This window comes from Penaeus chinensis, chromosome 7 (assembly GCF_019202785.1).
Source record: "Penaeus chinensis breed Huanghai No. 1 chromosome 7, ASM1920278v2, whole genome shotgun sequence".
Classification (NCBI taxonomy): Eukaryota; Metazoa; Arthropoda; class Malacostraca; order Decapoda; family Penaeidae; genus Penaeus; species Penaeus chinensis.
The window spans coordinates 40,822,147-40,834,646 of NC_061825.1; the positions used below are offsets into that span (position 1 = coordinate 40,822,147).

A 12,500-nucleotide genomic window follows, 5' to 3' on the forward strand; every position below is an offset into this window, starting at 1 on the left:
CAATTAAGCAATGTGATTTCGACCGTCGGGCATTGGAGAGAGAGAGAGAGAGAGAGAGAGAGAGAGAGAGAGAGAGAGAGAGAGAGAGAGAGAGAGAGAGAGAGAGAGAGAGAGAGAGAGAGAGAGAGAGAGAGAGGGAGAGAGAGAGAGAGGAAGAAGGCATAGAATGACACTTTATTACCAACGGCACTTGTTCATAATGTGATTACTTATGTATATATTATTAGCGAAGTTTATTTATATTGGTATTACCTAATGAATTATTTATTAATTGCCGTTTATCTTCGAAAGCATTGGTGTCCTGTGTGCGCTGTAGAGCTTTTTTCATAACTGCTTAATCTACTCAGTGCGGAGGTGCATCAGATCATGTGTATGTCTGTGTGTGTGTGTGTGTGTGTGTGTGTGTGTGTGTGTGTGTGTGTGTGAGTGTATGTGTGTGTGTGTTTGCTTGTGTTTGCTTGTGTGTTTGCTTGTGTATATGTTTGCCTGTGTGCGTGCTTGTGAGCTTAAGTGTGTTCAATTGCGTTCTACCCGCGTGCAAATACCCGAGCGCTTTCCCCCAAGGATTGGCCAAGACCGATTCTGTGCTTTTACGGCGACGCTTGGCAGTGGCTCTAAGGACTGTTTTTATGGCTTTCATCATGTCCATGGTCATTATCACTACTTGCATTGCGCTTGAGTTGTTAGCTTTTTGCGTTTTGTTGTTGCTTTTATGATTTTGAAGATTAAGATTAGGGTTATTATGTTACTATTATGGTTATTGCCAATATCAGTATTATTATTGTTAATATCGGTATTAATATTGTTAATATCGGTATTATTATTGGTACTATCACTAGCATTATTATCATCATTGTTATTATCACTGTCATTAGTATTATTATCATATTATTATAGTTGTTATTATCACTTATCATTATCATCTTTCGTGTGGCACTTGAAACCCTTCATATGTCGCAGGTCCTTGGCGCCCAATCCCTCTAACGTTTCCCCCCCTTGTTCCTTCGACAGAGGCGGCGGTGAGGACGGAACTCATGGAACAAGTGCCCCAGATCGCGGTGCTGTGCCACGAGTACCCGGAACACCTGGGCGGGGTCGTGGCCAACAACCTGGTGCCCATGGTAGTTAAGTACCTCACAGACCCCAATAACCAGGTAAGAGACGCGGGGGTGGTGGTGGTGGATGAGGGAGGGGAGGGAGGAGGGGTGGGGTGGGGTGGGGCAGGTGGGGGTGTGGGAGAGAGTTTGGGGTAGGAGGGGAAGGGGGGAAGGGCGGAGGGGGGGATGGGGAGGTGGGGGAGAGGAGGAGGAAGGAAGAGTGAAAGGGAGGGGGAGGTATAAAGGGAGATAGATGGAGGAAGGGGAGGGTGAAAGAGAAGGGGAAGAGAGAGAAGAGAAAGATTAGGAAGGAAGGAGACCACGAGGAGGATAGGAAGAAAGGGGTAAATGGAAAAAGCAAATGGTAGGCTTGTAAGGAAGAGGAACGGCGAGAGAGGAGATGGGAGGGCGGAGGAAGGAGAAATGGCAGGGAAGGGGGCGATATCAGCGTTTTGGTAGTTATTGTAGTTGCTGTTTTAATTGCTTTAGTTATCTGTTAGTTTTATAATTAGTGTTGTTGCTACTAAAGCTATTGCCATTAGTTATTATTTTTCTAACGTGTGAAATTACGTCCCAGCACCCGGGTGTTCCGCGAGTCTTATAATAGGGAAGATGTTTAAAGAAATGTATTGCTATCGAGAGGAGAAAGACAGGCAGTGGTTAATAACACTGACAACAATAATAACTACCCAGACGATAGTTCTTTGTATAATGGAAATTGTAATGGTGATAATGCAAATACTTCTGATTCTTTTCGTAGATTTTTCAAGTACTATGCCATTTGCTGTCACTGAAGATGATTATTTGCTTATTTTTGTATTTCTGTTTCATTATCCATTGTCATTATCATCAATGTTGTTGTCATTGTCTAATGGTACTTGTAGATGGCAGCATTATTTTTGTTTGCTATCACTATCGGCACTATCCATCAGCCGCTCATGTCCCCCCTCCCTCCCTCCGCCAGGTTCGCAAGACGTCACAGGCGGCGCTGCTGGTTCTGCTGGAGCAAGAGCTGGTGTCCCGCTCGGACGTGCACGATCAGGTGTGCCCCGTCATCCTGGACCTCACCTGCCCGGATGCCATGGACGACTTCAAGACAGAGGCTGTGGCGGTGAGTCGCGACCGAGTCTCGTGTTGCTCTGCTGTTGTTAAAAAGATTTAAGGGTGGTGATCAAAAAGCTAGATGATTTTTGTCGTTGGGTGGGGATGTATTTGATAAGATGATCATTATTTAGAGTAAAAAAATATAAAGGATTTGTTTTTGCCGGATAAGATATGAATAAAACAATGAAGAAAAAATAAGGTTTTTTAAAAATAGGTTGATTTCTTGTGTTTTACTTGTGTATTAGATACGGTAATGACGTGGCCAATGAGTCACATTTGTTTTTATATAATGAACCATGTAAAAAAAAAAAAAAAAAAAAAAAAAAAAAGGGTAAGATTAAGTTAGGTAAGGATAGATGGTTGTTATATTGTCTTCCTCCCATGGTATTAATATGCAAATATCCCCGAGGTTAAATGAAGTGGGAAAAGGGTGGGGAAGGAGGGAGAGGGTCAGGGTCAGGTCAGGTCAACCGGATGTGTATGAGGGCGTGAGAGAGAAAGAGAGAGACAGCGGGAAGCGAGGTCAGGTCAGGTCAGGTTTCCCCGAGTCACGTGTAGAAGACGGGGGGAGGGGGGATGAGAAAGGGGAGAAAGGGGGGGGGGATTTTGGGTTAATGAATTTTAAGCAGATTGAAGATAAGATATTTGTAGGGTGTATTTCGTGTGCTCGTTTGTGTTTAGGGATAAATGTACTGTGTGTTTTACGCGTTGTCTTTATTACGTATTTTTGGCGGTAAAGAATGGCTGGTTTGGACCTATTTTGCTGTTTGTTCATGATTGTCACTTTTGCTTTCATTGACACGGTCACTGCAGTTGTTATTGGTACTTTGTGATGTTTTTATATATATATATATTTTGTCGGGGGATCTGCATATGGCAGTGGAAAGTAACAGATGATACTTTTTAAATCCTTTGCATTTTTCGTTGCTGTGGCTTAAGAGGAGCTGGTTAGGTAAAGTGGGCGGGAAATTCTTTTGATTTCATTATTTTGTGTCGACTAGGCGAGGGAAAAGAAAGGTGTTTTTACGCGAGTGTGTGATAGTTTTGTTTCTGATGCGACCTAGGTATGAGTAGATAGACGATGCCTTTCGTTCTATCGCGTGTTCTGTTCCCTGCATCCATCCTGCGTCCGTTGCATAACTCCGCCATTGAAGTGTTTCTGTGAGATCGTCTTAGCGTAATGTCAAGAAGGACCTGTGCGTCGCCACACCCACGGCGGGGGCGCTGTGAAAGACATGGGTAGTGAGATGTAAGACATGGCAACATCTCACTACCTTGTCTTTCACGGGGCTCGCCGTTGCCTCTTCCAGCGTGGTCGTCGTCGTCGTCGTCGTCATCAGCTTCTTCCTCCGGTGGTCTTGACTCGGCCTTTTCTGTAGGTGGAGATAACGAGAAAGAGCGTTGGCCGAAAGGAAAGGCCGTGGCGCCCGCCGAGTGCCCGAGCGAGCGAGGAGCCGCCTGCAGAAGAGGAGCGTCGGAGCTGAGAAGGCCGACTCGTGCGGCGGGCTCTGGCATCAAACTGGTTTGTCATAGCTCGCTGATCGCTATACTATCACAGCCAGCTTTGATGAGCAGGGCCCGCCGCCCTTTCGCTCCCTCCTGGATGGGTGCGCGACGCCCCTTTCCCGCCCTCGCTCCGCCCACGCCCGCGCTCTGGCACCTGCTGTGGATGGCGGGCGGGGCCGATTACCTGAACAGCGTTTTTATTGTATTTATTATTTTTTTCTCATTGTTTTTATTTTGGGAGTGTCTCGTGATTAGGCTTAGGCAGGAGAACTGAAGCTGTGTTTCTTTTTCCTTATTTTCCTGCTCAGGAGAGAAAGCGGGGCACGCCACGGCATCTCTCTCTCTCTCTCTCTCTCTCTCTCTCTCTCTCTCTCTCTCTCTCTCTCTCTCTCTCTCTCTCTCTCACACACACACACACACACACACACACACACACACACACACACACACACACACACACACACACACACACACACACACACACACACACACGAACTCACGCCTCGACTCGACTCACTGACTCACTGAGCACCCAACCTCCCTACCTACCTCACTCCCCATGAGCCGGGGGTGGGTGGGGGGGGGGGGGTCGTAGCTACAGCGGAATGAGCGAGAATGGGAATGGGCGTCAGGTTGTATTGATCCTTGGGTTGGTCTCGTGGTTTGGCTTAGGCCGACCGCCCGCCTACCTCCCCTGGCGGCCACGTGGGCGGAATACTGATGATCATTTCATCTTCACGCCCGCGATTCTCCCTCCTCTGCGTCTCTGTCCCCCCCCACCCCCACCCCACCCCGCCCACCTCTTATCCCTGTTATTCCTCCCACGCCTATTCCTACTCCTGCCTTTCGATCCCCGCTAGGCTGTCCTTCCCCTCCTCCTCTTTCTCCTCTTCTTCCTCCTCATCCTCCTCATCCACATCCTCATCCTCTTCCTCTTCTTCTTCCTCTTCTTCTTCCTCTTCTTCCTCCTTGCTCCTCTTCTTCCTTCCTCCTTCCTCCTTCCTCCTCCTCTTCATCCTCCTAATCCTCCTTTTCCCTCAATCCTTTCCTCCTCTCCACCCACGCATATTCCTACTCCTGCCTCCCTGTCGATCCCCTCTGGGCCGCCCTTCCCCCCCCCCTTCCTCCTCCTCCTCCTCCTCCTTTTCATCTACCTTCTCCTCCTCCTCCTCCTCCTCCTCCTCCTCCTCCTCCTCCTCCTCCTCCTCCTCCTCTTCCTCTTCCTCCTCCCTTTCCTTCTCATTCCTTTCCTCCTCCCTGCCCTCGCCCCTCCCTCTCTCCCTTTCCGATCTTTAAATTACGAACTTCAACGAGATGATAGTTAGGTGCTAAGGATACGCAAATGTGTTAAGCGTAGTTATGTAAGAATTGAAGAGGCGTTTGATTAAGAGATGAAAGTAAGACGGAAAAGAAAACAAAGAATATTTTAAGATCTTACCTTCCCTCCTGAAGCGAACCGACTCGGGAAGAAGATGGAACGAGGGAATAGGACGGAGAGGAAAGGAAATGTAAGAGGCAAGAGTAAGATTTCTTCTCTCCGTTGTAAGATGGAGGAAGGAGGAGGAGGAGTAAGAGTAAGACAGGATACCGAAGGTGGTGGTCGGAGAAGAAAGAAACTATCTGAAAGGTAATTGATGAAAAAAAAAGGAAGAAGAAACGGAATAGGACGAGGGTAAAGGATGGAAGGAAAGCCAAAGCCGCGTCCTCCTGTTCTTCGCCGGCGCCGCCCTCGGGAGGCCTGAGTACCCTCGGGCGCGATCCGGAGGCGTTGCGGGAGCCGTCAAAGTGGGTGTGACGCGGAGAATGGACGTCGTATCACAGCCACCTTTGATGAGCTCGCGTCGCCTCCACCTGCAGCATGTATGCCCTCTACGCCTTCAACGCCCACAGCATCTACGGTGATTATGTGTATGTGCTGTATCCCACGCCTTCCACGCCCACGCCTTCCACGCCCACGCCTTCCACGCCGACGGCTTATACGCCGCGTCTCCATTCATGTTTATATTCATGCCGGCCTCGTGCGTTCGAGCTCGGCGTCGGCATTGTTTTGTGAGGACCCTCCACGGCGTCTTCGCGGGGAGAACCACCTGCAGAAGGCTTGGGGGAGGGCAGTTTGGCATTGGTTTGCCCTCGACGAAGCGGTCTTATACGTCGTTTGTTTTTTCTTCTTCTCTTTTTTTAGTTATTTATCTTTTCCCCCTGTCCGTTTATCTTTCTTTCCCCTCTCCCTTTTTTCTCCGTCCATCATCCCACGATCTATTTGTCTATTGATTGGTCCTGCTTTCATTCGGTGTTATTTTTTGGCCCGAGATACGATTTTTTCCCCCCTTTGTATACTCGGGTGGCGAATGAATGCTAAAGATGGGAGCGGAAAAGAAAGGATACGTGATAAAAATAGAACGCGAGATCCTACAAAGATTCCCCTCCCCCCCTCCCCCCCTCCTCCGTATATAATCTTATTTTCCCTAACGTCTAACCTCTCGTCCTCTTCTTCCCCTTGTGGATGTTAGATGCATTTTGATTTTCTTTGCTTCTTTTTTTTTTTTTTTTTCCTTTTCATTTACTTTAACATGTTTTTTTTTTTTTTTTCTATTCTTAAAAATCATTCTTCAGGTACTTCGTTACTTTCTCCCCTCATAACGTTCTGCATCTCCCTGGATGTGTTCCCCTTTTCCTCCCCTCCTCCATTCTTCCCCTCACTCACTCCCTTCCTCCCCCTCTCCTCTCTCTTTCCCTCTCCCTGTCGTTCGTGGTCGTCTGTATTTTTTTTTCGGCGTCGTTCGGTGGTCTTCCGTCGAGACGAGCCAGTGGCAAAGCCGTTAAGTTTGCTGTGGTGTGAAGTACACAGCATATCACAGCCTACTTGACGAGTTTTGACGCTGGCGGAGGCTGCTGTTGCTGCTGCTGTGCTGTCGGACTTGCTTCTGATGGCGATGATGGTGATGTTGCTGATGATGTTGCTGTTGGTGGTGGTGGCGATGATGCCGCTGGTGGTGGTGATGATGATGATGCCGTTGACAGTGGCGATGGTGGTGATGGCGCTGTCATTTCCACCGTTGCTTTTTGTTCCGGTGAGCTCTCTCCCTCTTTTCTTTTAAGGTGGTGTCTATTGTTGGCGATGGGTCGATAGACTGACGTATGGATTGATTGAAATAGTCTTTTCTTTTTGGGGTGAGGTCTGTATGTTGTTACTTTTTTTTTTTTTTTTTTCCGGGCCACGTAGGAAGATCTGACGGTTTGTGTCGGTATTTAAGGATAGTTTTATTCAAGTGTATGTTGATATCCGTGGAGTTTTCGTCCGAAGAGCCCAAGGGCAGGGTGGTGTGTAAAGAGGTTTAGTCTCGTTTGGTATTGGTCTTGGATCCTGTGTCTTCGGCAAAGATGTCCATTTATTTATTCCGTATAAAGCAACATGTTTTTGTATTTCGTTTTGTGTATTCTTTTTTTAAGATTATTTTCGCTCTCTTTTTTTATTTTGTTGTTATTATTGTACTCCCCATTACTATTGGTTACTATTACTATTATTATTATTGTCATTATCATTGTTATTATCCTTATTATCATTTGCTGTCGCCGAGGCGTTCGTGCGTGCATACGTGCGTGCGGGCTTGCGTCCGAGGGAGGGGCCAAGCCAGTAACCTGGGTCCCTCTAGAGCAGCAGCTGTGCGGGTCCTGGCTCACAAAGTGGCTGTTGTATGTCATTAGCTGCTCATCATATCACAGCCAGCTTTGATGAGCGAGAACTCGGCACCAAATCCAGCGAAAGGGACAACCCCTCCCCCCTCCCACTCCCACTCCCCCCCCCCCCACTCCCGCCTTCTCCTTCCCTTTATTCCTTCTCTTCCATTCCCGTCTTTCCCTTCTGCCTTCCCCCCCTCTCCCCCTCTCCCCTCCCCCCTCCCCCCCCTCCCCACCGTAAATGCACCGTCGCCGTTGCTGTATTTTTTTTCTTTTCTTTCTTTCTTTGTTCCGTTTTCTATTTGTCTTCCTCATTAAATGGGATTCAGGACCATTTCTAGTATTATGATTCTTGTTATTGTTGACAATGTTGTTGCCCTTCACCAGTTTTATTATCATTACTGTTATAATGATTATATATTATTATCATTATTATTACTACTGCAACTGTTGCTACCTCTACCACTACAATCATTAGATTTACTATCTCCTATTCCTTATTCGTTATTACTATTATTGCTGCTACTACTACTACTACTACTACTACTACTACTACTACTACTACTACTACTACTACTACTCTCCCATTACTCCTATGTACACTCTCTGTCCTGGGGGCGAAGAAGGCTTGCGCGAAAAATCTAAATGGTATTAAGGCAGGAAAATAAGTTCTGAAAAGCAAAACGGGTGCCCCCTCCCCCCCTTTCCTTTCTCCCTTCCTCCCTCCCTTTATTTATTTATTTATTTATTTATTTATTTATTTATTTAGTGTTTTTTTTTTTTTCTCTCCCTTATTTGTCGCCTTGTATGTTTCAGTTTGCCCATTTCAAAAGATCCACAACTAGAACCTAGACAAAGGGGGAGATAGAGGGCGCTATGGGAATCAGAGAGGCAATGGGTTTCAATTAGAGTAGCAACAGGGCTTGCAACGCTCATCATTGCAAGGAAGACGTGGTGCGCGATGCAAATAGAAGGGTAAGATGATGGGGATGGGGGTGGGTGGGGTGGGGGTGGGGGGGGGGATGAGGTTGTTATGTAGCGCATCCGCGAGCCACATACTTCATTTGACCACATGGTGTCCTTGTGTGCGTGTGTGTGTGTGTGTGTGTGCGTGTGCGTGTGTGTGTGCGTGTGTGCGTGCGTGCGTGTGCGTGTGTGTGTGTGTGTGCTGGCCGTGACGCCACATCATAGGAGGGCCACATTTCTCCCCCTCTCCCCCCTTTCCCCCTCTCCCCCCCTTCCCCCTCTCCCCCCTCTCCTGGCCAGGGTGTCACGAGAGAACGAGAGTGGGGAGATAAAGGGGGAGGGTGTCGCATTGGGGGCCCAGTGCCGTTGGGGCGGTGTCAAGGGCGATGTCAGAAGCGCTGTTTGTTTGTCACGTGGAGTGTCACATTGGGAGTCGTGGTCGTTATATATTTTTTTTTTTCTTTGGAAGGGGGGGGGGGGCAGCAGGTAGACGGAGGTGGGGGGATTAGGCAAGGAGGGGTTGATGAAGCCGTAGTACGACTCATCACTTCGCACGACTAGTTTTTAGAGAGAGAGAGAGAGAGAGAGAGAGAGAGAGAGAGAGAGAGAGAGAGAGAGAGAGAGAGAGAGAGAGAGAGAGAGAGAGCGAGAGAGAGCGAGAGAGAGCGAGAGCACAGTAATTTATATTTTAGGATATAAGATTTTAGTTTGAATTAAAGATAAGACTCCGTTATGCATTCTTGACCTCTTGCCCCCTCCCCTTCTCCCTTCCCCCCTCCCCCCTCCCCTCTTTCCCCCTTCCCTTAACCCCTATCCCCCTCCCCTTTCCCCTTTCCCCCTTCCCTTTCCCCTTTCCCCCTTCCCTTTCCCCTTTCCCCCTTCCCTTTCCCCTTTCCCCCTTCCCCTTTCCCCCTTCCCCTTTCCCCCTTCCCCTTTCCCCCTTCCCCTCTCCCCTCTCCCCTATCCCCTATCCTATCCCACCCTCCTTATTGACATGTCCCCTCCTGCACACTGCACGTGGCGAAACATGGCCTGGGTGGTAATGGCGTTGGTTGGAAATTATAATGGCAATTTAGACGTATTCCATCAATATTATTTAACTAAACTAAGGTGGTTTATATGCATGCATCCTCCCCTCCCCCTCCCCTCCCCACTGGGCATGCGTGGAGCCAGAAGCCTGAAGGAGTAGCGAGAACGGAGCACAGACCAACGCTGCGTCGCTTATCAGAGTGGGTGTGATGTGTGGTGTTGCGTCATATCACAGCCAGCTTTGATGAGCGGGGCGGCGGGGCACCACGACGCGGAGGGACAGAAGACGCGCACCGGAGGACATGGCCTGGGGCACGGGGGAAGGGGGGCGGGGGGGTACGTTCTCGTAGGGACACAGCTCGGGGCTCTTTAGGGTTTTGATTTGCACGTATAGGCGTTCACTCGCTCGCTCATGCACTCGCTCACTCACTCACGCACTCACACACTCACTCACTCACTCATACACGTACATATACAATTATAATCACATTTACCTAAAGTTTAAGGCTGGAATATTTATATCCTTAGACTTTGCATTAAAGATTTCTTCACTTTAAAAATTAAAAAAAAAAAGTATCACGGGGTAATGAATTCTCACTATTATTGAGGAACTTACGGTTGAGTCGTTAGTCGCAGTGCCAATTAGTTGTAAGTGCCAACTATAATTAGCAGTGACGTGTCGTGAGTGATACTTGTTAGCGAGGAGATTTCAAGAGGCGCTGTATTGACGCGCGCCTGTGAAATGCTTATGTCCAGAATTATAACATTTTTTTTTTTTTTTTTTTTTTTTTTTTTTTTACGTGTCAGTGATGGTAGGTGTAAATAATAAAAAAAAATAGAATAGAAAACACGAACGTATTGAGGGGTTATGAGCTCCACGGCGTCCCTTGAGAATTTATTTGTTTTTGTATTTACGCATATGCTTACACCTAGCAAGACGGCAGAGCATAGAGGCATTGAAAGGAGGGGAGGGGGGGGGGGGGGAGGGGGGGGAGGGGAGCGATCTTGAGGGGAGATTATGTTGTTTTTCTCACTACCTGGGAACCTGACCCTGTGAGGACGCTCTCGGGGTGGCGATGGTCGAGAGAGAGAGAGAGAGAGAGAGAGAGAGAGAGAGAGAGAGAGAGAGAGAGAGAGAGAGAGAGAGAGAGAGAGAGAGACTCATTTATCTAGCCTTCCATCCACGTTCGTCGAATTTAAAAGGCTTTCTGTCCCCCACTTCACCTCCCCCCCCCCCCCTCTCTCTCTCTCTCTCTCCATCTCACCCTCACATATACATTCTTTGTGGTAGGTATTTTTTCTCTCCAAAATGTTGGAAAGAGAACGAAGAGAAGAGGACTGGGGGGGGGGGGGGGCGTTAGAGTGGTTTGTTGTTGTTTGTGTTGTAAGTGTGTAAATAGAGAGGGAGGAAGCAGGGGTAGAACGACGTAATTTATTTATTTTTTCCCTTGTTTTTTGTGTGCTTTTTGTTTGGATGAATCGCGGAGGTGCGTTTGAGAGAGAGAGAGAGAGAGAGAGAGAGAGAGAGAGAGAGAGAGAGAGAGAGAGAGAGAGAGAGAGTGAGTGAGTGAGTGAGTGAGAGTTATAGTAGAAGATAGATGGTTATATGGCGTGGAGGGGAAACGGGAAGGGCAAGAGAAAGGGACGGGAGCAAGCGAGCGAGCGAGCATGACTTCTGACGTGAGTGTGGCCGTGCCGGCGTGCATGTCCGTAGGCAGCGAGCGAGCGAGCCTACGCGAGAGGGCGGCCGCACACAGAGCCTTATTATCCCCGTTATGCACCGCAGCTCATGTCCAAGATGGCGCCCCTGATCGGGCGGGAGATGACCGAGCGGCTGTTCCTGGAGCGGTTCACGCGCCTCTGCTCCGACGCCCTCTTCCAGGTCCGCAAGGTGTGCGCTTCCAACTTCGGCGACTTCTGCAGCGTGGTCGGCACGCAGCCCACCGAGGAGGTCCTGGTGAGTACACACGCCCACGTTTTTAAAGAGGTCATGGAGAGGGGAGAATAGTCTAGGTAGATAGGCTTCAGAAATACAGTCGTCGATATGAATAGATGATGGTAGATAAGGTAAAGGGTAGATAGATGGAGAAAATGGTAAGTAAGAAACATGAGCTGAAAACATTTATCTTTAAACGTGGAATCATATTTTCTGTAGATGTATCTAGATTTTTAAACTTCTGATTTCCTTCTCATCACCGCTGTTACTCGTTCTTTCATCATTTTTATTTGTTCTTTTTTTTTTTCTTTCTTTTTTCCTTTTTTTTTATTTAGTTCGATAATCTAGTCCATGGATCGTATTTTTTTTTTTTTTTTTTTTTTTGGGTGTTTTCTATGCCTTACTTATTCTCGTAATTTGTCTCTGTCCCTTTTTCAAATCCTTCTGCTGTTGCCTTGTTATTTTATCATTTGTTGTTTCCACTTTTTTTTTTTTTTTTTTCCTCTTAACGTGTTGGTTGTTGATACATTTGCCTGCGATTGTGTGCGTGTTGGTATCTGCTCTTGCACGAGAGAGAGAGAGAGAGAGAGAGAGAGAGAGAGAGAGAGAGAGAGAGAGAGAGAGAGAGAGAGAGAGAGAGAGAGAGAGAGAGAGAGAGAGAGAGAGAGAGAAATACAGAGAGAGAGAGAGAGGGGGGGGGAGGGGAGAGAGAGGGAGAGAGAGAGAGAGAGAGAGAGAGAGAGAGAGAGAGAGAGAGAGAGAGAGAGAGAGAGAGAGAGAGAGAGAGAGAGAGAGAGAGAGAGAGAGAGAGGGGGGGGGGGAGAATGAGTGCGTGGTGAGGAAAAATTCCCCAGCAATAACTCGCGACGGGCGGGCTTTCGGACTCCGAAAGATGCACTAGGGAAGGTCAGGGAAGCACCCGGGAGAGGCCCTCTCCCTCCCTCCCTCCCTCCACCCCTCCCTCCCTCCCTCCCTCCACCCCTCCCTCCCTCCCTCCCTCCCTCCCTCCCTCCCTCCCTCCCTCCCTCCCTTCCTCCCTCCTTTCCTCCCTCCTTCCTTAACTCAATCCCTCCCTCCTTTCTTCTTTCCCTTCCCTTCTCCTCTCTCCCTTCATCTCTCCCTTCATCTCTCCCTTCATCTCTCCCTTCATCTCTCCCTTCCTTCCTCCCTCCCCTCTCTCCGTC

General features: G+C 48.3%; 1 protein-coding gene across 10 annotated transcripts in view; it reads left to right on the top strand.

Annotated features, from left to right (window-relative positions):
- LOC125027353 (serine/threonine-protein phosphatase 4 regulatory subunit 1-like) overlaps positions 1 to 12,500 on the top strand; it is a 119,019-nt gene that overhangs the window by 73,265 nt on the left and 33,254 nt on the right. For all 10 annotated transcript variants that reach the window (XM_047616389.1, XM_047616386.1, XM_047616380.1 and 7 more), the window contains 3 exons: positions 1,012 to 1,154; positions 2,062 to 2,208; positions 11,167 to 11,337. In XM_047616389.1, the coding sequence (XP_047472345.1) occupies positions 1,012 to 1,154; positions 2,062 to 2,208; positions 11,167 to 11,337 (461 nt within the window). The remainder of the gene's footprint in view (positions 1 to 1,011; positions 1,155 to 2,061; positions 2,209 to 11,166; positions 11,338 to 12,500) is intronic.